Source organism: Athene cunicularia (genome assembly GCF_003259725.1).
Source record: "Athene cunicularia isolate RWA chromosome 9 unlocalized genomic scaffold, athCun1 chr9_part1, whole genome shotgun sequence".
In the NCBI taxonomy this organism is placed as follows: domain Eukaryota; kingdom Metazoa; phylum Chordata; class Aves; order Strigiformes; family Strigidae; genus Athene; species Athene cunicularia.
In genome coordinates, this window is record NW_020799110.1 from 10,353,624 (window position 1) to 10,375,900 (window position 22,277).

The 22,277-nt window shown below is 41.0% G+C and overlaps 1 protein-coding gene across 1 annotated transcript; it reads left to right on the forward strand.

The window, feature by feature from the left end:
* The first annotated feature begins 3,783 nt into the window (after positions 1–3,783).
* Positions 3,784–19,022, forward strand: SENP5 (SUMO specific peptidase 5). The gene is made up of 9 exons (XM_026854740.1): positions 3,784–5,363; positions 8,805–8,910; positions 9,060–9,207; positions 9,844–9,891; positions 11,790–11,867; positions 14,500–14,637; positions 16,308–16,391; positions 17,771–17,821; positions 17,912–19,022. Exons 1-9 carry the CDS (start codon positions 4,406–4,408, stop codon positions 18,020–18,022), a joined length of 1,722 nt encoding a protein of 573 aa, XP_026710541.1. The 5' UTR covers positions 3,784–4,405; the 3' UTR covers positions 18,023–19,022.
* The last annotated feature ends 3,255 nt before the right edge of the window (positions 19,023–22,277 follow it).

The window sequence follows — 22,277 nt, forward strand, 5'->3', positions numbered from 1 at the left end:
ACGTGGACAAAAGGTTTCCGTGGTCTGATGCTTCAGGTGTCAGCTAGAAACCTTTGGTTAGAATCGTGTCAGCAGCATTGGCTGGGGCTACTTTTCCCATTTCTGTCCTTTTCAGTTAAAACCTGGGCTCTCTAAACCTCCCAAGAATAAACAGGAATGCAAAGGGTTAATTAGCAGTTAAACTGCAACAGGCTTAAAACTGGTGGAAGATGTGAATATGCAGTGTCTTTTGCAGTACTTAATTTTACTGAAGCTGCAACCACATAAGTTGCAAGTGGTGTGAGCTGCTAATTGCTCTAAGGGAAATAGAGCATGAGTCTGTGCTGAATTTGTTACTCAGTAAAGGACCAAGGGCCTCGAATTCCTCCTTTCCTCTCGTGTAGGTGTTCAGTGAATTTTAGGCCAGCTTTATGTCCAGTTGATGGTCACACTTGCTTGTAACTTACCAGAGCCCTTGGGATAAGTGTCTGTTCTGAAAGCCGAGTGGTTCCCAAATATGTTTTTTAAAGCTTAGAGTACAAAGCAAATTTATAACAAGAAGCTGCCATTAGTACAGAGCTGTAGCAGTTCAGGGTTGTCTTCGCCCAGTGCAAAAGAGATTGTGCCTTTTAATATTTAATCATTTGCAGCTGGTATGCCAAACAGCTGAAGGAGTGAGGACTAATGACAGTAAATGTCTTTCACTTACTGTCTTTGGCAGGTGTACAGCTCGGGCTTTTCTGGGTTTAAGATTTTGCTGGTGTAGTCTTGGCAGCATTGCTGTGCAGTGGAGGTGTGGTTTATACTAGCCAAATGCCTCTTTTAATGGTGCAAGTTCCTCAACTTTAGAGGCTTTTTGTCTGTGTCAGTGTATGGGGTGAAGATTGAAGATGTGACTTTCTTTTCAGGTTCTTAAACTTTGGATGCTGCTTGCTTTATTTTTGGTTTTACATTGCTCACTTCAGTTCCTTTCCTAGAAGTGTACTTTTAATCTGTCCTTTTGCCTAGCTTATTTATGTTACCAAGGAAAACAGTAATACTCCTGTAGCACTGACAGAAAATAAGTTCCTCAAGCAGCAACTTTAATTAAATATTTGTGTATGGATTATCTTTTGTCACTCTAGGTAATACTGCTATTAGAAAAGTGAACTGTTTCAGCTCCTAGGACTGGAATTAACTGCTCCTTGGAGGCCTTTGCTTTAAAGAGATCCAGACTCCAAATTGATTGTGTTTGAAAAGGAGAGGGGAGGGCAGAAAAGGTTTTCTTGGATTATATGGACTAGTCAGGCTTTATCCCCCATTTTAAAGACAAACTTTTTTTGTACAGAAAAAATTTTCAATGTGGAGAAATTGGTGTGTGCATCACAGCCACATGAATTATTGTTTAATCCTGCACATTATAATGATCTATAAAATTATAATTTTTTAATGATCTAAGTTAAAAATTAAACAGAAAAACAGGTGGGTAGAATAACTTTCCTAAGATCTTCCTTGTTGCAGTTTAAGAAGCCAGATTTCATGATGCTAATGTGCAAATGAGCTATTTCAATTGCTGTTGCAATTGATTGCATTGAAACTGTGGCACCACTCTTGTCTCTGATTCAGGTTTGCCTCAGGTTCTTTTTGTTGTCAGGACTTATCTTTGCTAGAATCTAGTTCAGTATTTTTCCCACTGTGATCATTATTTCAGTCTACTATGGGTGTAACAATGGCAGCTGTAGGCATTTCAGCTCCTGCATAATCCACAGCTGTTCAGAAAACCAGCAGTTGCTCAGCCTTCTTCCACATCTGAGGCAGTGCCCATGGAGGGGATGCTTCTTGTTGGACTTTGCCCCGAGAGAGCAAGGAGAAGAGCAGTGACTCCAAATCATTCAGGAGCGTTCTTATAAACCAGTAGGCGTATTGCATAGTTAGTGGGCATGTATTGCTGAGGCTGAGAAGCAGGGAAACCATTACCTTCATGTGCTGTGCTCTTCCTAGAGCGCTCAAGACTCGCTGTGTTGGCAGAAGCCCCTTGTATATGTGGCTCTGCTGAGAACGCTGCAGTTTTGCTGGGTTTGTTTGTTTTACCTGGATGGGAGTGTGGCTGGAATAAGCTGTCCTAGCAAGACTGTGGTTTGGCTGATGTTTACTGGGGCCACTCAAGGAATGTTTTGTAGGTACCATACACAATAGACAGATGTGTAGAGTTTGTAGCATAAAAGCAGGCATAAACTGGTTCTCGTGTAGAGAAATATGTCTTATAAGAGCAAGTGTGAGAAAATGAGCACGATGAGGTATGTCCTGATTTTTATGATAAGTAAGTTTCATGGTGGCTAGTAGAGGATTACAAAACAGCTTGACCCTATTGCAGTGCTTTTACTGTTAAGCTGTACTGTCTTGCACATCTGTATGAGGGGAGGTAGCCAGGTTCCTTTCTAGGTTGTAGGTAGTGAACTCTATACCGTTTTCTGTATGGTGGGAATACCTTACCCATGTGCTAACTGATACTTTTCATCCTCTCTGCATTTCTACTGCCCTCCCACTCCTCCACCAAAAAAAAGAAGCCACCTCCTGTTTGTCTCAGATGAGTAGAGTGAAAAATGCAGAGAGCTTCCAAAGTCACTTTAAATACCTGTTTTTGCAGGTGTCTAGCATTCATATTTACCTTTAAAGTCCAATTGTTAATGTTTCATTTTCATTTATAGGCTCCTTTATTTTCAGATAGGTGATGCCTACAGGTAGAGTTTGGGACAGATGTGGCTAAGGGAAAAATTCTTATAATAGTCTAAGTCAGAAGCATTGAATAGAGAAGGGGGGCAAAGTTCATTTCTGAATTTGAGAAAAATACAAACTGTTGTAAAATACAGGATGTGATGTTCTTGGTGAAGTTGGGACAATTTACATGAACCATCCTATGTTGTATCTGCAGCTGATGCCTTCTCCTTGTGTTTCTGGATTTTTATACCTTTGAATTACTATTTTTAGTTATTTAGTGAAGATGAACAGCTATTACTATGGAGGCTATACACTCTTGTGTAGTATCAGATATATCCTTATTGCACGCTTTGAGATGCAGGTTTTTAGTAGGGAAAGGGATTTTTAAGGTGATTATCTGGTGTCCTGCATTGATATTGCTTTGTTAATGCAAAGATAAACACTGATTATAGAAGCTGATGGTGGTGTTGTCATAAGGAGTGAGCTGTTACTGTAAATATAGAGGAACCACCTCACAGAGTAAGCTGTGTCATTCTTTATCTAGTCAGAGAACCGAAATTATTGTGGCAGCATGTGCGTTGCTGTTCCTTTAAGGAAAAAATTTGTGTGAACGTGTGAAGTGTCTTCAGAGTGCCTGCTACCATTTATTGCACAAGAAAAAGCATTTGCTTTGTACAGTGCTGATGGCATCAGGTACCTGCACGCACTTGTTGACTAACTTGGACTTCAAAGTTTTGTTTTTCAAAAGCCTTTTGAGGCGACCTAGTTATCTGTACTTGCTCTACAACATGGGTATTGAGAGAGATTTAACCTTAGGCTAGAGAGTCAGAAATTACATATAGGGAGCGTGTGCTGGGAGGGGATTACCTGTTTATTGTTTTACCTCAAGGGAAGGTAAATGAGAAGAGCGTGTTTACGCACCGAGCCATTGCAACTATTGCTACTTTTTCCTTTTGGTGCAAGTGAGAATGTCCTAGGGAATGTGGGATTGTGTTTGGAGGATGGGTGGAATTTTATATAGGCATGTTGCCTGAGGAATGTGCATTAGTGTTTTGCTATTATGTTACAGTCCAGATAACTCTGAATTCATTTCCCTTATTCTTTCAGCTGTTTTTCAAGATCATAATGCAGCAGAAAAATGAAAAACCATAGAAGACATTTGCTTTGGAAAAGAAGTCAGTTGCTGGCCCAGTCTAGAAGATGGACCACTGGATGTGGGGAGCTTGGGATATACTGCTTGCAAAAACAGTTTTTCCTAGCTAAGAAGAAAAGACAGAGTTCTCTGCTAATTGTGAGCTTAAATCACAATAAACTGTATAGAAGACTGCAGTACAGAAGGAAGACACTTGAGCTCCAAAGCAGGTGGGCTCCCGATGTGCCTCTGAAGGCAGAAACCGATCAGAAACCTACTGCTGAACCGTACAGCTTTCCTTACAAAACTACTGAGAGCAAAAAGATCCTGTCCCTATCACAAAGCTGAAAGCCCATCTGGAGAAGCAGTAAGAAAACTCAACAATGAATCCTTTCAGAGTGAAGATCCCTTGAATGAAGAATTTGGAACTGTAGCTGTTCTTAATAGCATCTCTGGCAATATCCATTATGTCTCATGTGGTATGCTGGACAGTGCTGCCTTACCTGTAAAAAAAGGTGGTTTTGTGCATAGTGGGGAAAAGAGCAATAATGGTGAGGGCAACACAGTCCTAGTAGTTTTAAACAACTATAAAAGGAAATGCTGTTGCAAAGGGAGTGGAATGGAACTTGTGGCCCCTTGACAACTATAAAGAGGTCCAAATTTAATCATCATACTGTAAAAAAGAGATCTTTATTTATGATGCATAAGAAACTTTCTATGGTTAGGTTTCGGTATAGAATTATAAAATCCCCAGAACTTCAAGCAAGAGGCAAAACCTTCAAATTGAGAAAAATCAAGCCAAGGTGGGTGGAGAAAATTACGAGGGACCATCAAGAGACACTCCAACAGGATTTTGAAAGTGGATTGTTTAATTGGCTTTCCTACTGGAAATCTAAAAGTAACTGTCTTTGGAACCGGTACAACTTATCAGATATGAACAATAATACACCCAAGTCTTTAGGTGAGGAGAACAAAATCTGTGTGGCCGAGATCTGCCGTACGCAGGATGCATTCCCGCGTGCTGAGCTGTGTTCTGAGGAGCCAGGATCCGGCGGGCAGGATGGCCATGCGGATGCTGTCCCGCCAGAACTGCATGCTAGAGCTTCTCCAGAGGCAGAGACCTTGCACCAGGTGGAGACCAACGGGGCTCTGACAGAGGATCATTGCTCTGACATTTTCGTCTCCGTGATAGGAAAAGAAATTGCTGTTTCAGGTCAAGATGATGCAGAATCTAATGAGGTTATGGGTGTAGATGGAATGATACTGTTGCAATCCTCCTTGCAGGATTCTGATGTCAGTGATAATTTTGCAAATGGACCTTTATGCATGGAGCTGACGCAAAACGAGGACAGCTCTAGCCAAATGGAAGTAGAGGGCTCCTTAAACCTGGACATTTTTAGTGCAAAGTTACTAGATCACCCTTACTGTAAAAGTCCTCTTGAGGAGCCTTCGCCAGAAAGCACAGGACTAAAATCAGGAACTCGTAAGGGAAGCAAAAGGAGCAATCAGAAACCTTCCCGGGTGGCTGATGAGCAGTTGGCAACGTGGCTTTGTGGTATACCTTTTACATATCTTAGGGCTTCCAGGAGTTCCTGAAAACTGCTGGATGTATCGTGGAGTTTACATGTTGCATTAATTCCTTTATTAAAATGGTTTCTTACTGTGAATTGTAAAGGGTGCTTAGCATAACACTTAATGAAATGAGGCTGCAAAGAGGAGAGCTGCATGAAGGAAGGACAAATCAATGCTTATCTGACAAGCTATTTTGAGGGATAGTTGAATGGTGCCTCTGCTTCTTTTGTTTTAGAGCATACAATGTAATTTAATTGGAATCTATGGAAAATGTTGAAAGACATTTCAAATGTCTTTTATCATGTGGTTTCAGAAGATGATATGGGGCTAAAATTTCCAATTTTTTTAATGGTTGACAATTATTCTTAACTTGGTTTTTGAAAGTCCTTAGTGTTCTAATAATTCCTTCCAGTCTTATTCTCTCTTCTCTTGCTCTGTCTTAGACTGAAACTAAAATCACTTAATGAATCTCAGGTTTTGAAAGCCAAATATTGTTCATTGTCACTTAATTTTCTCTATGGTTGTTCATAAAGTAAGCTTAATGAATCTTATCAGACAATATTTTTTTTAAAAGGCAAGGCTAGTCTTAGCAAAGGTTCAGCAAAAAGGCTTTGGGATTTTTTTACTCAGTGCTGAGCATGCAGTATTTGATAGCCTCTCTAAAGAGGAACATGGTAAAAATAGTAATTGGTGTCTTATGTATAGCAGCATACTATACACATAGTAAGGAGCAGTAAGCTAACACGTTGTGTCACCTAGTACCATTAATACAATGTTCAAGTTCAATGGCATTCTGATAATTGAAGTCTTGCCTTGGAAAAATTGGCTTCAGATTCCCGTAAACCTGAAGCTGGTCTCAACTACTGTTAAAGAGATTGTTTGAAGTTTCACATGCCCTGATTTTTATGCCCACCTTTTTGTCCTTCAGTTTTGCAATTGATTCTCTAAAGCAAAATGTGAAGAAGCAAACGCTGAACCTCAGAAGATGATTTAGCTTTCCCATGCATAACTGCAGCTTTGTGTGGGATGTATTTCTCTGACTGGCTTTACATGCTCCAACAAGGACCAGGTGCTGTGTGGGAAATGGAGAGGAACTGTGGCACTACAGTGAACAGACCATTTCTGCAATGGGGTTTTAAAGTTTTTCCAACAGAAAAAGGGATGTAATCCTTCTGTAACAGTCAAGAACCAAGACTGTATCAGGGGGGCAAAGGTTAAAGTTTTGTGGTCTGGTAGGCAGTCATGTTCATGGGAGGCCTGAATAACTTAAACTATAAAACTTAAAAAAAAAATAAAAAATTAAAAAGATAGACAGCAAAGGCACTAAACTTTCCCATGCTTGACAATTTTAAGAGAATCCTTACCTAGCTTCTGCATGGCAGTGGGTGAGACCAGTTTCCATTTTCTTCAGAGCTGAGGGTTCCTCTTTGAGGATTAAAGCCAATTCGACACTATATATTCATTCATACTGCTAGTATAGCACTTCTGAATTTGCTCAGATGAAAAGCTGTAAAAAATAATTTTAATTTTGGTATTACTATGGACAGGAGTTCTTGTCTGTTTAGGAGGGTTGTTAATAATTAACTGCACCCTAAAAGATACTGCTAACCCGACAAGAGTTTCTAGTGTAGATGCATGAAGGAGTTGTAAGTGTTAGGGATGCTCTTGGGTTTTGAATTTCTCTGCAGCAGCTGAACTCAGATGTTAATGGGCTGCAATATTTAGTATATTCTGATGTCTTATTAGGTATCAAACAGAGCTCCATGGTAAATCCTGTTTGTGATGGGTGTCTGATCCTGCACCAGGTCTGAACTTTGTATTTTCCTCGAGCTAATCAGTTACACCAGCCCAAGTCAGGTCAGAGTCTAGCTAGAGGTCTCCTGGAGCTCTGCTGCTGTCAGTTTTAAATGTAAGAACAATCCTTCCTTTGTGGGTATGAATAAAAAGCTTTGAAGAATTTTATACATTAAAAGAGAATAAGGTATGCTTATAAGCCCCGTGTGTTGTCTATCCAGACTTCTAGCCAGAGTGAGAAATAGCCTCCCTGTCACAGTCTACTAAGATGTAAGGGCTGAAAGTTGTTAGGCAAGTATGTGGCAGAGTTGCAGTCTTCCCCTGAAGATGATTCCTTGTTGTCTGACCTCACTCTTCAGTCTTCCATTCCTCTGTCACACATGCAGGTGTACTTCTTCCTATATCTTCACTGCTTTTCTCAGCTCTTTGTGTTTTGTTCTTAGTCGCTCCTGGCTTTATTCTTTTGTTACTGCTGTTCTTCTGGCACTTTTTTTCTGTCGGATGTTTCTCTCATCTTGCTTCTTCCTGTCCTGATCTTTGAAAGTTTCTAGCAAATACTATCAAAGCCTTAGTAAGCAGAGAGCTGAATATACACTGCACTGTCCAGTGATGCGCTCTGCCATCACACCCCAGCCTGGGAAGAGTCCTGGAGTTAGGGTCAGTGCAGTTTCCCTGGATCTCAGATCCACCTTTCTGTATACAGAACAGGTTTTCTGCTGTATTTGAAAATTCATTTTCAGAAAGCTTGATAAATTGGTCTTTTTTCTGTTATTCACTAGCAAGTGTTTAAATCCTGTTTTCCTTTCTCCTTCATTCTCAAAGTGGTTTTGGATGCCTTGGGTGGGATTTATGTCTCCAGTCTTCCAGTCTTGTGTCTAAGGAAAAAAAAAAAATCTATTTCCTAGGTTTTTTAATTTCTCCAGAATTTATCTCTTCATTTTTTCCTAGTTAATATATTTTGTTTCTGCTGTTACGGTTGCCCAGTGCTTTTCCAGGCAATAGCAGGCTGACATGGCTGTCCATGTCACCTTAAATGCCATCCCTAGGATACAAGAGTAAATGGGTTAAACTTGCTGGGAATCTGTCTGGTGTCTTTTCCATTCCCTGTGGTGGCAGCAGAGGAACTGGACAGACTGCAAACACTCTGCCAACCAAGGCTGCTTACATTTGAGGAGAGTAATTCTGCATGCAGTAAGGACAAGGTGCTGGGTTTTCAATGAAAACTGTTGCAGAAACCGATGGCTTTTCATGTTGCAGTAAAGTTGTTTAAGATGCTAATTGAAATAGGCAGTGGGAGGGAGTCTCCTCATAGCACTGGTATAATTAGTTTGATGTAGATATGTGTATATATGGCAAGAATGGGGTCTGATTTTTTCCTGTAAAGCTGAGTGATCAGATTCCTGCTTTTTTATTTTTGTCCTCCTTCCTCTACCCCCGCTTTTACTTAATGTTGCCAATTTGAGCTTAGTTTACTTAAATATATACTTGCCATGTGTGGTGCTGTGTGTTGTTTGGGTGCAGAATGATTGCTGCTTGTACTTGGAAGAAATGACTGCTTTATTGGACTAGTGAACTCAGAAGGTTTTTTTTTTTATGTGTTTGCACTTTCATTTTTCTGGTATATTTAAAGGATTCCTAGATGAAGTTATGAAGAAATATGGCAGTTTAGTACCACTCTGTGAAAAAGATGTCATGGGAAGATTAAAAGAAGTCTTTAATGAAGATTTCTCCCATAGGTGTGTAGCAGTATCAAATTCTAGACTTTGTAAAGGACAAATTGCTTGTATTGTTACTGCACACTCCACATCTAACACCTAGCAGAACAGAAGTTAATTTGATATGACCTTGACTTACCTTTTTTTCTACCTTTTCAATCCTGTTTTAGAAAACCTTTTATCACCAGGGAAATCATGAAGTATCGGGAAAAACATCCAAAAACCTCCACTTGCAATTTCCGGGTCTTCTATAATAAGCACATGCTAGATATGGATGATTTAGCTACACTGGAAGGCCAGAACTGGCTGAATGATCAGGTCAGAGATGCTTGGTGTTTATGTGCTTCCTTACCCCTTTTTAGCCCATTTATATTAGGATATTAGTTATGCACCTTTTGCTATGTTATAGGTCGACTATCCTAACTTACACTTGAGAAGTAAAAGAAAGTGGTGAGCACCTTTTGCAATGGCAGGTGCAATAATAGTGGTTACAAGTCTGGAAGACGGGAGGTGTCACAACTGAACTGTTCCTTTTGAAAAAATTATGTTGCACTAATTTGAAAAAATAGTGGCTACCCATATTGGTTTTAGTGTCTTCCCTGTCCCAAAGCTTGGGCAGATTACAAGAACAGCAGAGTGAAGCAGCAGACTGTGGCCCACAGCCAAAAAGCCAATAAGGCTGAAGTGCCCAGGGCATGCACTAGTAGACTTAAATTGAATTAAACTGCGTTTCGGATTGAGGCGGACTTCAAGCAGCCAGTTACAGTCTCTCTCTGGGCCGATCACTATTAGTTCCAGAGTGCTTGTCCTTTAGACTACAGCAAAATGTTATATAATCGGTCACCTCCTTATTGCTGTTCTAAGTGTGAAGGGTCCAGTGTTTTATGGGAACTTGTGAATTTGGGTTTTACAAAATTATTCTGTACGTATTCAAACATTTACTAACTCTTACAGATAATTAACATGTACGGTGAACTCGTAATGGATGCAGTCCCTGAAAAGGTGAGGGTTTTTGTTATTATGCAAATGTACCTAATGAGAGATTGAGAGGGAAGGGTGACACATTGAATATTTCAGACACAGAATCAAGATTTAGCTCAATGATGTTCTGAGTGGTTCCATTATAATTTGTTGCTATCTGCAGCTCAAATTTTCTTCCTTTCCTGTGCTAAAATACAGTTTTCAGTGCTGTGGCTCTTGTTTCAGGAACTTAACTGGATTAGCTCTGCAGGTGCTCTCTGGTAACCTGATGTTACTGATGTACCTGTAGAAGATAGGTGCCCTGGTTTTGCCCATCCCACTCTCTCTTTCTCCCCTAGAGGTTTCTGGTTTATCTGTGTCTAAAGTGCTTTATCCATGCCCTTGCTCACCAGTCTGGTGTTTCAGCTGAATTTTCTGATGAAGATGGATTTCTGCTGGGATGGCAAACCATGAATGGTAGCATCTGAACCACGCACATGTGCTGCTTGCACTCACCCGCCCGCCCACCTCGCAGCTGTGGGGGCCCGTAACAGCTCAAACTGTGTCAGCTGCCTGCCTGGTGAATGTGAATTGATGCAGAGCTGCTTGGTTACATGCAGTATTGACTCTGCAGGACTCTTTGGTTTGTGCATCCTCAACAGAATGCTTACTGCTTTCCAACTGCAGTGTCTAACTGTTGGTGGCAGTTGAAAAAAGGAAGGAGGGAAAAAAAAAAAAGGGAAAACAATCCCCCCCTTCTGTGACTAAATTTGCAGCAGTGGCAATTATAAAAAGCCATCTGTTTGCTAGTAGAGCTAAACAATTTTCAGGTGAGACCACAAAGGAAGAACCAAACAAAGCCATTTTTAGATTAGCTCTGCAGAATGTAACTCTTAAAATCTTCAAGCTCAGAAGAAAGAGTGTTGTTGCTTTGATTGGTGGTGGTGGTTATTCTTCATTAGTATTCTCTGTACTTCCTGAGTGTATGCTAAGGTTGTGGTATTGGAGATTGTATCTGTTTGCTTGTGTCTGCTTTTTCTTCACAGTGCATAATTGAAATCCTCATGGGAGATTTTGTGCTGGTACCTCAGAATGTGGTTTTGAAGTCTGTTGGCATAGCTAATGGGTGTTAGACTGTGTTTTCAGATGCTGAATTTTCTAACTTTTTTTGTTAAGTAATAACTCAAGCCTTCTACCACCTTTACACTAGCAGAATTATTAAAAACAGATGTTGCAGATTTCCATTTGTATTAATCTGTTCCTGTAATTGCAAGAAGCTAAGCATGGGGAATAATAGTGTTAACCTGGAGCTAAATAATTTTTTAACATAAACCTGCATTTTTTGCCATAAATGTAGGTTTTTACTTACAAAATGGATGTGTATAACTTAAAAATGCTTTTAAATGGCAGAATATTGTTTTTTGTCTGGAGCTGGTCATAGTAGTTGAATACAAATGACCGTGTTGTTGGATTAAATTTCATAACTGTTCTGATGGAATTTTTTTTTTGAGCCTCGGAGCTTCCAGCAACTAAAAGCAGAAGTTACTCCCGTCACCACCACCCTCACTTTGCCAGTCCAGCGTTCTCTTCCTTAATTCCTGTAAAGAACAGCAAAAACTGTAACTCCTTATCCTGATGTTTTTCTCCCAAGTCCATCCTCAACAAAATTTAAACATGATATGCTTGGCGATACAAAAGCATAAATATAAATGCTGCAGTGGCTCACATCATATAGGGAAATAAGGCTTGTTTTATTTGCTTGCTGAAGAACAGCAATAGTTTAGGCAAAGCTTATGTTTGTCCCTACTGGGGTTCTGTTTCTAAACCTGCATTAAATATTGCCTCATTACAAGTTGTTTTGTGTAAATTATCCTGGGGGAATGGGAATGACTGTGCATGAAAATTTCTGTGCTCATTCCTCCTCTCTCTCTTTTTTTTAGGTTCATTTCTTTAACAGCTTTTTTCATAGACAGCTCGTAACCAAAGGATATAATGGGGTAAAGCGATGGACTAAAAAGGTATCCTTTAACTCCATGTCATCAGTGCTCTCATTCTTTTGGGCTGGGTTGAATCACTAACTTGAAACTGGGTGACATGGTGTTCTCTGCAAAGGAGCGCTACAAAGTGAGGAGAGGTCAATAAAAATAGTAGGGTGGCACTATTTAAGTTAGTGTGGTTATGTTTTGAAAATGTACTTTGAATGGCTTCATTCTCAGTGGTAGGTTATCTCTTTGTGTATGTTCATCCAAGCTGTTAATTTATCCGCAAGAAACGTCTCTTACTGCTCCTGACGGTGCCAGGTACGCTAATCTGCAGGAGAGCAGACTTAATTCTGCTTTTTGCTTTTATCTCATAGTGGCATTGTTTGATAAAATCAAATTGTTACTCCTGAGTAACACGTACAGGTACTAGAAAGCAGAAATTAGAGACCCATAGTTAATAAACCAAACTGTTGTTTGCATGACAAGAACAGAATTTACTTTGCTTTCCAGAGTCCATACCAGATCATAGGCTGTGAGATTTTCTGAGGTAGCTAATACAAAGACCAGTGCTATTTTTTTTTTTCTGTGAACATTTGTCCTTTCTAATGTGGGAGATGAGGCAAGACTAATCAAGGACCATGTTTGAATGTATGATCTTTCTGCAGAAGCACTTCAATAGCACACATCTGTGAAATGCTAGAGTTGAACTCATTATCCAAATATAAAATCTATTCATATAATTTATTAAAATCTCTTTAAAGAGAGACTGAATATTGGTGCTTAATATTCCCATATTTTTTAAAAAAAAAAAAAAAATTCTTTTTCTTCAGCAACCCAAGTTTTCTAAAAACCCCCAAAGTGGAGGTAGATTCTGAAAGCAGAAGCTCTATTCCTCTGTTGCTGCTGAGGCACCAAATGAGAGCAGCATAGTTTAGACATTTACACTTAAATTTCTGAAGAATCTCTAAAGCATGAGAACCAAGCATTTTCTATTGGAAGGACTCAGTAGACTGCTTCATCCTGCAACATGCCATTAAAGGGGAGCTTGTTTTTGCTTTTTAAACACACCAGAGTATTGTACCTGGCTTTATAAATGTGCTCTCCTGGGACATAGGAGGCCAGAGCCTAGAAGCACATGCTCTTGTGTGTCTAGCTGTGGTGATTTCAAAGCTCCTGTTTGTGTCTGTCCCTCTTGGCCACCGGTCAGATCCACTGTCATATCAGCTAGCTGACTCTGCACTATCTCGGTGAAGCAAATCTAGGTTGCCACTGTTCTTTCTGTATGTCAGGTCTTAATTAAAGAGCCTTCCAGCTTTTGGCTGCCTCTTTCCACTCTTCTGCTCCGGGCTGGCACACCTGCAGCAATCCCCCAACTAGGGTCACGTGAGGACCCTTGCGTTTAGCGTGGCTCTCTTATTGCTGGACATCACAGAAGGTGTAGTTCATTTATCTTATTCCAGTTTTCCTTTGTGGGCTCAGCTTGCTGCTGGCTGACATCTCTTTGCTTCTCTCCAAGAATGATGGATTGTTGTGTAGCGAGTGTGCTGTAATCTGGTCAGGAAGCAGTTTCTGCAGGTGGGAGCAGGGATCGTCAGGGCTTGTGACAATCAAAGTACTGTTGTGAGCAAGGCTCAGCTGATAACTGCTGTGAATGCTCAGACCTTTTTGTGTCTTCAGCTTCCCACTGTTACTCAAAAAATACACTTTTCTTTCCTACAAACGACCTGCCTTTGCCAGCAGTGCAGCAATTATGTACTGTTCAAATTGCACAGTACTTAAAAAAAAAAAAAAAAAAAAGGCTGCATAGAAATCTTCCCACAGGATGAGTTCATTTAGTTCAGTATTCTATTTTTGCTTATTTTCTGGACCGTACCACCAAAACCCAGCAATTAGACACCCGTTTCAAGAGGAACTGGGAGAAGGAAGATCATGAAAGGCCCTGTCTTGGCTGGCTTCCAAAAGTATAAGGGCTCATCTGCCACACAGACACCGGGGGTGTTGTATCTGATCTACTTGTTCTGTACTTTAAGACCTTCTCCCTTGTTTGCTTGCCTGCGACCACAGTACATCTGCTACAAAGTTAAGTTCAAGAAAGGATGAATCTGCTCAGCCTTCGCCCCCTCCTTTCCTCTGCTCACCAAAGCATCATGCACTCCTTCTGCCTTCCTCTGACAAGTCGTGGAGCCTGTGTTACGGCAGAGGGAGTCAGACTGCACCAGCTTGCTGATTTTGTGGGGTGTTTGTAATCACAACTGCTTCATCTGTCACCTATCCACGATGCAGCTCTGATAGAGATTGGCGGTGCTCACACTGCAGGAGTGTTGTTACTGAAGATACGTAGCTAACCCAAATTGAGGTTCAATTGTATTATCATTACTGAAGAAATACCAGATGTTAAAGTACAATGGGAGCAGGATTTTACCACGAATAAAGTGGTGACTAACTGGTACTGTGTAATGCTCCTTAGCTGCTTTCTGGGCTGTAGCTGTATCTTTGTGCCTGCTAATAAGTTGTTTATAAGGTAAACACGAGGAGTGTGGTGAAAGAGTGGAGGGGCAGAAGATTGAGTTATGGGGTGGTGGAAAGGAGACTTAGATATGATTAATTTCTTGCTTTGCTGTATTCTACCTTTGGAATTGTCTCTAATATATGTTGTTCTTCTTGCCAGGTGGACTTGTTCAAAAAGACTCTCTTGTTAATTCCTATTCACCTGGAAGTCCACTGGTCCCTCATTACTGTGAACATCCCCAGTCGAATTATTTCGTTTTATGATTCCCAAGGCATTCATTTTAAGTTTTGTGTAGAGGTAAGAGTGACAGCTCTGTCTGCAAAATTTGAACTGTTTTCTTAAACAAACAAACCCCCCTTTTTCTGTTCAGCCTTAAACTTTAAATGCAGTATGTCTGTTGTTGTCCTGCCGTGTATGAAATGAAAATGAGCTTGTCCTGCTGAGGAGTCTGAAGCACAGATCTGGAGGATCACGGCAGAGCTGGGAGTTGAGGTCAGATTGCCCATTGCCTAATTAGCCTGACCATGTAATCGGCACACCTTTTGTGGCTCTGTCTTGTCACTCCCACAAAAAGCAGGGGCTCAAAGCCAAGTGCCATAGGGGAGCAGACTAGCCAGAAGGAGAGTAAAGGCGATTCTTTCAACTGTTAAGGGACTTGTGTTTAGGAAATGATAAATTGTGGTCCTTTCTGCGGGAAGTTGCCTGGGTGAGAGAACAGGACTGAAGATGCTGTAGTGCTGCCCAGTGGGGTTTACGTGTTACTGTGCTATTAACAGCGTGTTGCCTTTTTCCTCTGTCTGCATTGTTATGGGGTGTGTATCTCTGATTATAACCCCGCAACCTTTCGAAGCTGCAACCTGAATGCTGGAGTTAAATTATCAGTCTTCCTGGTAAAAAGCAGCCAGAAAATTTTTGCTGGGACTAGCAAATTGTAATGACCCTCTTACAAAAGCTAATTTTGTCAACTTAATTGCTTGCTTGATGCAGCAGCCCTCTACTTTTAACTGTGTGTAGCTCTTGGCTTACAGAAGAGTAGTAATTATTGTACCCAGGAGAGTTCCCAGCTAGGACTTCTGAATGAAGATACTAGTTTCCTGCTGGCATTTGCTGAGGATGAAGCTAATGTTTGTTCTGGGAGCAGGAGACCTTGTGCTCTCCAGGTCTTGTACTTGCAGCATAAACCAGGGGTCCCTCTTGCAGTCTTGCAGTGTGGCTTCTTCCATGCTCCAGGCAAGGCATTTGCACTTAAATGTCTCACAAACATGAGACACTTTTATTCCTGCCCTTTGAAGGGGAAGGGGGGGCCAATACCCAAAGCCTCCCCTGTGATCCACCCGCTAAGGTGAATGTTAGTGTGCTGGAGTGTGTTTAAATTGTGCTACAAACCACCCGCCTGTTTACAGAGAGGTAGAAGGATTTACTTAACCCAAGACCATAGGCTCATTTGTCTTGTTTCCTCTCTTTGCTTGTGTCAGACTATTTTTTCCCGTATGTCACTAGAACTCTCCCTGGAGCTTTGTTGATTAGCTGAAGAACTCGGAGCGTTTTCTATTGAGATTCAGGCAGAAAAATGCCATCATATGGAATGTAAAGGCCTTGGTGTCAGCTAAGTAAGCCAGGAGGGAACACATGCCAGACTGCACTGTGTGTCTCCGCATGTCTGAGAGCACTCTGACTCTGTGCCCAAGTGCCACAGCTAGTCTAGTATTAAGTATACCAGTGTACGGTGGGGCTGAGGGGTGTTAAAGCTCCCCTTGATAGACCAAAATGAGCCTTGATGGTATAAGGCACAGTACCCACCAGAGCTCACTTCTTTATCTCTGCATCTGAGCTCAGCTCCTAATGCTTAATTGTCACCTGAAATTTGTCCTCATTATCGAAAGGATACCAGCAAAGATGTTGATGTCTCTCTCCCATTCTTTAGCTGGTGAATAATATTGTTGCTTTTTTCCTTGTCCTTTTTAAAGAACATTCGAAAGTATTTGCTGACTGAAGCAAAAGAGAAGAATCGCCCCGAGTTTCTTCAGGGTTGGCAGACTGCTGTGACAAAGGTAAATGGTAGCATTTCAAGCCCTGGAGTCTGATTTTCTGGGAGATTTTAGGAGGCTGCTTCTAAACCCATATATTTGTACAAGTAGTAAATTGTTTTATGCTGACCATATGGAGAGTGCTAGGAACAACACAGGTGGTTACACATGGGAATTAGAGCTCTCTTGCTCATTCAGCTCCCACCAGGTCTTTAATACTTCTGCAAATGACTTGGTGATCTGAACCTAATCTCCAGATGATTAAAATACCCATGCAGCAAAACCTGTAGCTGGTGCCTATGTTGGCACAAGGTCAAGGACTGAATGAGCTGGAGACTCAGCTTCCTCACTTCTCCTGCAAGGACTGTTCTGAATTATGCCAAAAGGATGGGATTTGGTGAGAGAGGGAACAGGCTACTGAATATATTTTATATTTGCTATGGATAGAGGGCTTTGGTCTCCAGGGCTCTTTGTGGCACATTGCATTTGATCACAAGTAAACAAAGTCTGGCAACAATAAAAGGGAATAACTTGTGTGTAGTGTAAATGAGGGAATGTGATTTGTGTAGCCATCCCATAATGGCTCCAAAGATATAAAACAGGTCATTGCACACTAGACATACTCCCAACAGCTCCCTACTCACACAGGTTTATTTTTAGATGCTGATACAATGGTGAAATGATTTCTCTCTGCACTCATGCACACCTTGTGCAGTCAGAGTTTGTCCTCCTGCATTCTGTGAGGTAGAAGATCTGGGAGCTGAGGAAAAATAATTACTTTTCCTCTTCAAGTGCCAGAGACATAGCAGCACCAGTGAGTGTGACTTTTTAGCTCTGCATATCAAAATTGAGCATGATTGAAGAAATAATGAAGGTTGAAAGTTATCATTTGGGACTGCCTTGCTCAGTTCTGTCACCTGACAATGTGCTGCTCTTCGTGTTCTTTGAGACCCTTGGTGTGGCTGGGGGACAAAAGCCACTGCTATTAGTGTGGATGCTGACAGTAATCTTCCTCGAGGCCTGTGTGACTTTGCTGATACAGTTTGGTCCTGTGTAAAGCAGATAATGCTGTACAAACATTTATTTAAACTAATTGAGAAGCTGTTTGGTGTATGTCACTAAAAGAAAATAAACTTGAAAGAAAGATTTGTAATTTGTTTTCTGTCCTACACTATATATTTTGTTAAATATTAGGTGTTCTATTCTAACAAGGTGTGGAGTGTCACCTTGCAAAAGTTAGGATCAGAATAAGTAATTACAACTCCAGTTCGTAGTGCTGCAGAGCAGCTAGCTCTGAGAATGAGATGCCTGATCGTTTTGCCACATTTCCTTTTGGACTTGAAGCAGGACTTAGAGGAGAAGGATAAGTAAAGATCTAACATGTCTCCTCTTGTTTCTTTTAGTGCATTCCACAACAGAAAAATGACAGTGACTGTGGGGTTTTTGTGCTCCAGGTAAGAGTACTGCTTTTAAAAATCAGTGGCCTGTATTGTTCATGTAGTAAATGCGCTTTTTTTTCAATCAAGCCTTTTCCTTTTCCTCAGTACTGCAAGTGCCTCGCCTTAGACCAGCCTTTTCAGTTCTCCCAGGAAGATATGCCCCGAGTGAGAAAAAGGATTTACAAGGAGCTGTGTGAACGCCAGCTAATAGACTAATAAAATGCAGCCAACCTAATTTCTCTGGCATTTCTGACAAGTTGCAGCTGGTGTTTGTGTACTTGAATTTCTGAAAACTTCCGTGAATTTTGAGCGATTCTCAGCTGAGTGGTGTGGCCACTGTTGTTACCTCAATTTTTTGACAAGCTCTTTAACTGGCAGAACATAACAGAGCTGCCATAAAATATTCCTTATGTCAGTTTGGTTCTCTTATGTTCTTTCCTGTATTTAATATTTATTATCTCAGCATGCATATAGGCAAAGCATGCAACTAAAACCATAAAACTGTAGATTTGGTGCACCTTTGAGATGTAGCTAGAAATGACAAATACAGGTGATTTTGTCTGGAAACATAAAGATGCATGATATGTTTTCTGATGCAATAATGCTTTGAATGTATCCAAAAAAAAAAAAAAAATCAATGCCATAAAAAGAACAGCTAGAACCTATCTGATAGTTCCATTGTCCCTATTGTGGCTGTATAATACTGAGTTACCACTTCTTAGGGTGGCTGAACTCATTTACAGATATAATTTGTGGAGACCCCTTTTTTAATAGTTCAAGTTGCTAATAAAGTTTGTTCTGTTAACATTTATCCAGCTGTCATTATCAGCCTGTCCCTATAGATAAAAAGCAGCCTTTGCACAAATAAAGCTTCAGCACTCGACTGTATAATAAAAACTACAAAGGTGTTCAGTCAGATTGATGGTATGTTCCTATATGCTGCAGAAGTCTCCATGATGTGTGTATTAAGGAGGATTATAAAGCTGGCCCTGAAGAGTCACAGCTTAGATATTAAGATAAACTCCTTGGCTGTAACTGTTTAAATCTCAGATGGCTTTGACTCATTTTTCAGTTCCACAGTATGCAGTGAAATGTACCACTTCGGTATCTCTCCCTTCAGCTCTGTCTTCAAATCAGCTCCCTTCAAGCTTGTCGTGTTTAACCTCCCATTGGCTTTTGCCTTTGTTCAAATATAAATTAATTCATTTCTGCTGCATCTGCTGTTTGATTGTCTCAAACATTCCTAGTTTTGTTTGCGTTCGGTAGCACCGATGGGTCTGGTTGGGAATAATAGCACTTGTGGTGGGTGCTATACAAACACAACAAGATTATATCACTGCTCTGAAGGGATGGGAGGGTGAGTCCGGCACTGAACTTTGCCATGTTGCTGCACTGGGTAGGGATAAGCGAGAGCAGTGGGTCCTGAGACTTGTGGGTTTTTTGCCTTGATCTGTAAACTATGATGTGCTCCTTGCTGAAGAGAGCTACTTTTGTTTGAAGAGACTGTTGTATGGGATTGCTACACCAGCACAGTCTTTGCTGTGTTTTTCTGCCAGATAAAGGAGTGAGTGAGCCCAGAGGAAAACTATTTTCAATGCTAAACATCATCTGCTGCACAGCTTCACTTTGTGTCTGCCTATAGCCCTGACTTCTGATGGAGAAAACCACTTTGACTTCACTGTCTTGCAAATTAATTCAGGCTTGAGCTAAACCAGGTGCAAATCCCTCCTAGATTATGGAAGGGAGCAGGGAGAAGTGAGACAGTGCCAAGCACAGTCAGGCCGGGAGGTGGAAGCATGTGCATGCTGCCTTGTGCTAGAGGAGGAGGTCCTGCAGTATCCTTGTGTGTTCCCACTTCCCCTTGTTGGCAGCTGGCAAGGGCTGGCTTAATTTAGCAAGATAAGGAAGGCCTCAAGCACTTGGTTAGATAATTTAAACAAGGAACATATTGAATGAGAAAGGCAAATCTGGGTCTTAAGGTTCTAACATATGCTTGCCCATCATATGGTGCAGAGGACCCCACAGCACATGGTTTCTTTGTGTTTCCCTGAAGTGTTACTGATAGAAACAGCAGCACCTTCTTGGGGCAAGCGACTGTGAGTAGTGGAGTGTGACTTCCATGAAAATTAACTTGGGATGTAGTTTCTCACGTGCTAGGGTAGGACATGTGCTGCCATTCTTGTCCTCTCTCCATACTGCTATCCTGTGAATGGTCCAGATGCTGCCATGTGGTGGGACCAGATGAACTGATCTCAGCAAAGAGGCTGCTTTTAACCCAGAGGACAGAGGAGTTTCCACCTCTACATAACTTGTCACTTGGGTGGCCAGGAGGAGACATGGAGGCAGTGCCAGCCTTGCACGCGTGCAAGTGAAGCTACATCCTCAAGCAAGGCTCCCTGCAGAAAGGGGCTGAAATGCAGAAAGGGAACTGCATAAGCAAGTTGCCTTTATCTTCAGAAGTTAAACTGTTGGTAAGGATGCTTGAAAGGTGTGCTGTGACAGTGTACCAGCCTGGGAGACCCAGTGCCTCCAAGGAGGACCCTTATTTTTTGTGGAAGTTGCCTTGTTTATGGATATTTTTCATTGCATGGGAATGTACCAGAGCACTGGACCAGAGTTGTCTTTTCCTGAAACCTGGTGCCTACTACTGGTCTATAGGAATCTGTCTTCCTTTGTATGAGAGGTTGGGAGGAGTCTTTAATTGTGATCCCTCTGTCAGTGACATCAGTAAAAGCATGGTATTTCTGTGAACTTTGTGTTCAACAGGAACATGGATGCTTTGAAGCAAGTGCATGTGTATACCAGATCGTTCGAGGGGCGGGGGGCTTGCGTTTGAATCTGCTGCCTTGTGAATTGGGGAACAGGGTGGGGAAAGATGCGTGTTGGAAAGGAATTCTGATGTGCTTTCTTGTCATCTAGAGGTTTGCTGACAAGTGTTGCAGTTGGTTATGGGGCAGTGCAGAGGAGCTGCACTTGAGTTTTCAGCTATGAACACACCAGAGTGAGGCCTCAAAAAAAAAAAAAAAAAAAAAAAAAAAAAAAAAAAAAAAAAAAAAAAAAAAAAAAAAAAAAAGAGAGAGGGAAAAAGGAGGGGAAATTGAAAACAGAGCTAATGTAAGCAAAGTATGCTGGTGCAGGGTTAAAATTAATCACAGGCAGTCAGAATCTCAGACTCTGTAATGGTGTATCCTGTGAAACTGGACTAATTAACTCCTCCTTGAGAATGTCTTTGATGCCTTAAAGGAGATGGACTCCATAATCTGTAGTCATTTTACCAGTTCTTAAAACATTCAGAACTATGTAGAGTGTTTTTATTATGAGAGGCACATTTATGTGGATGTAGTTATGGCTGTTAGCAATTCCATTAATGTGATCTTCAGAATTTCATAAATCACTCTGAACTGGTTTGGCTGATGCTTAAATTTCACGACTTGTTCCGAAGAGATTGTCTCGCTGTGCTGATTTATACAAATAGTCCCAGAACTGGTGAAGCCTCCATCTTGTGCGTGACAAATTTAAGCTACCTGAGTTGTAATAAACCTTAAACACAATCGGAAATAAATTATTCGTTTCCATTTTATTTGCTTTAATCTATAGTTTAAAATGACTGTGCAGCTGATACAAATCAGAAAATGCAAAATATGGCCTTGATCCTGCAAGGTGGAGTGATGCCTATTGCTGAGCTGTTAGATACTTGCAGAATGGAGGCTGGACCTTTGTGCTATCCAATACGCTGCTGCTCCGTTCTTACCTGGCCCTCTTGAGTGTGAAGGTGATATTTTGAATGTTGCATTTGCACTGATTACCGAGTCAGACGGGCTTGCACAGAGTTGCTGGCTTGTGTTGAATCTCTAGCATAACGTTTAATCTGTCTTTACTTTCTTGGAGTTTTGATTGGCGTTATCTACTGTAGCATTTATTCAAGTTGATATGAAAACTTAAACCTTGGGAAGTGATGTAGACTTAACTGCACCGAGCAACAACTGTGTTTTGTGGGTGTGTGCTTGCATCTAATGAAGCCCATGTTCCTGTGAAGTAATAAAATTGAGTTTTACCATAAACCCTATTTTCTTTCAGCAGTTTGGTTTCATCTTAATTTTAAAAGCAACTGATGCGATGGTTGAGGGAATGTTTGTAGCAGCTTGTTTTGGGATCTGTGTTATTAGGAGAAGCCTCTTCAGCTGATTAGTTCAATAGCTCTGAACTGTACGCTAATGATGCTCTCTGTTCTGTAGCACCACAGTGATATAACTTACTGTGGTTTGAGCTGTGACGACATACAAGATTGGAGATGTCACATAATGCATAAATAAGGGTGGAAATCTTGCCTTAGACACTTTCTACTAAGGTGGCTTTTAAAAAACACAGATCTGTCAACAGACCAGGTAGGACTTAACTTGCTTTTCTAGATCAAACTAAGTTAATGCCCATCTTGTATTGCTTGTTGATTTAGCTATGTTAACTACAGAGT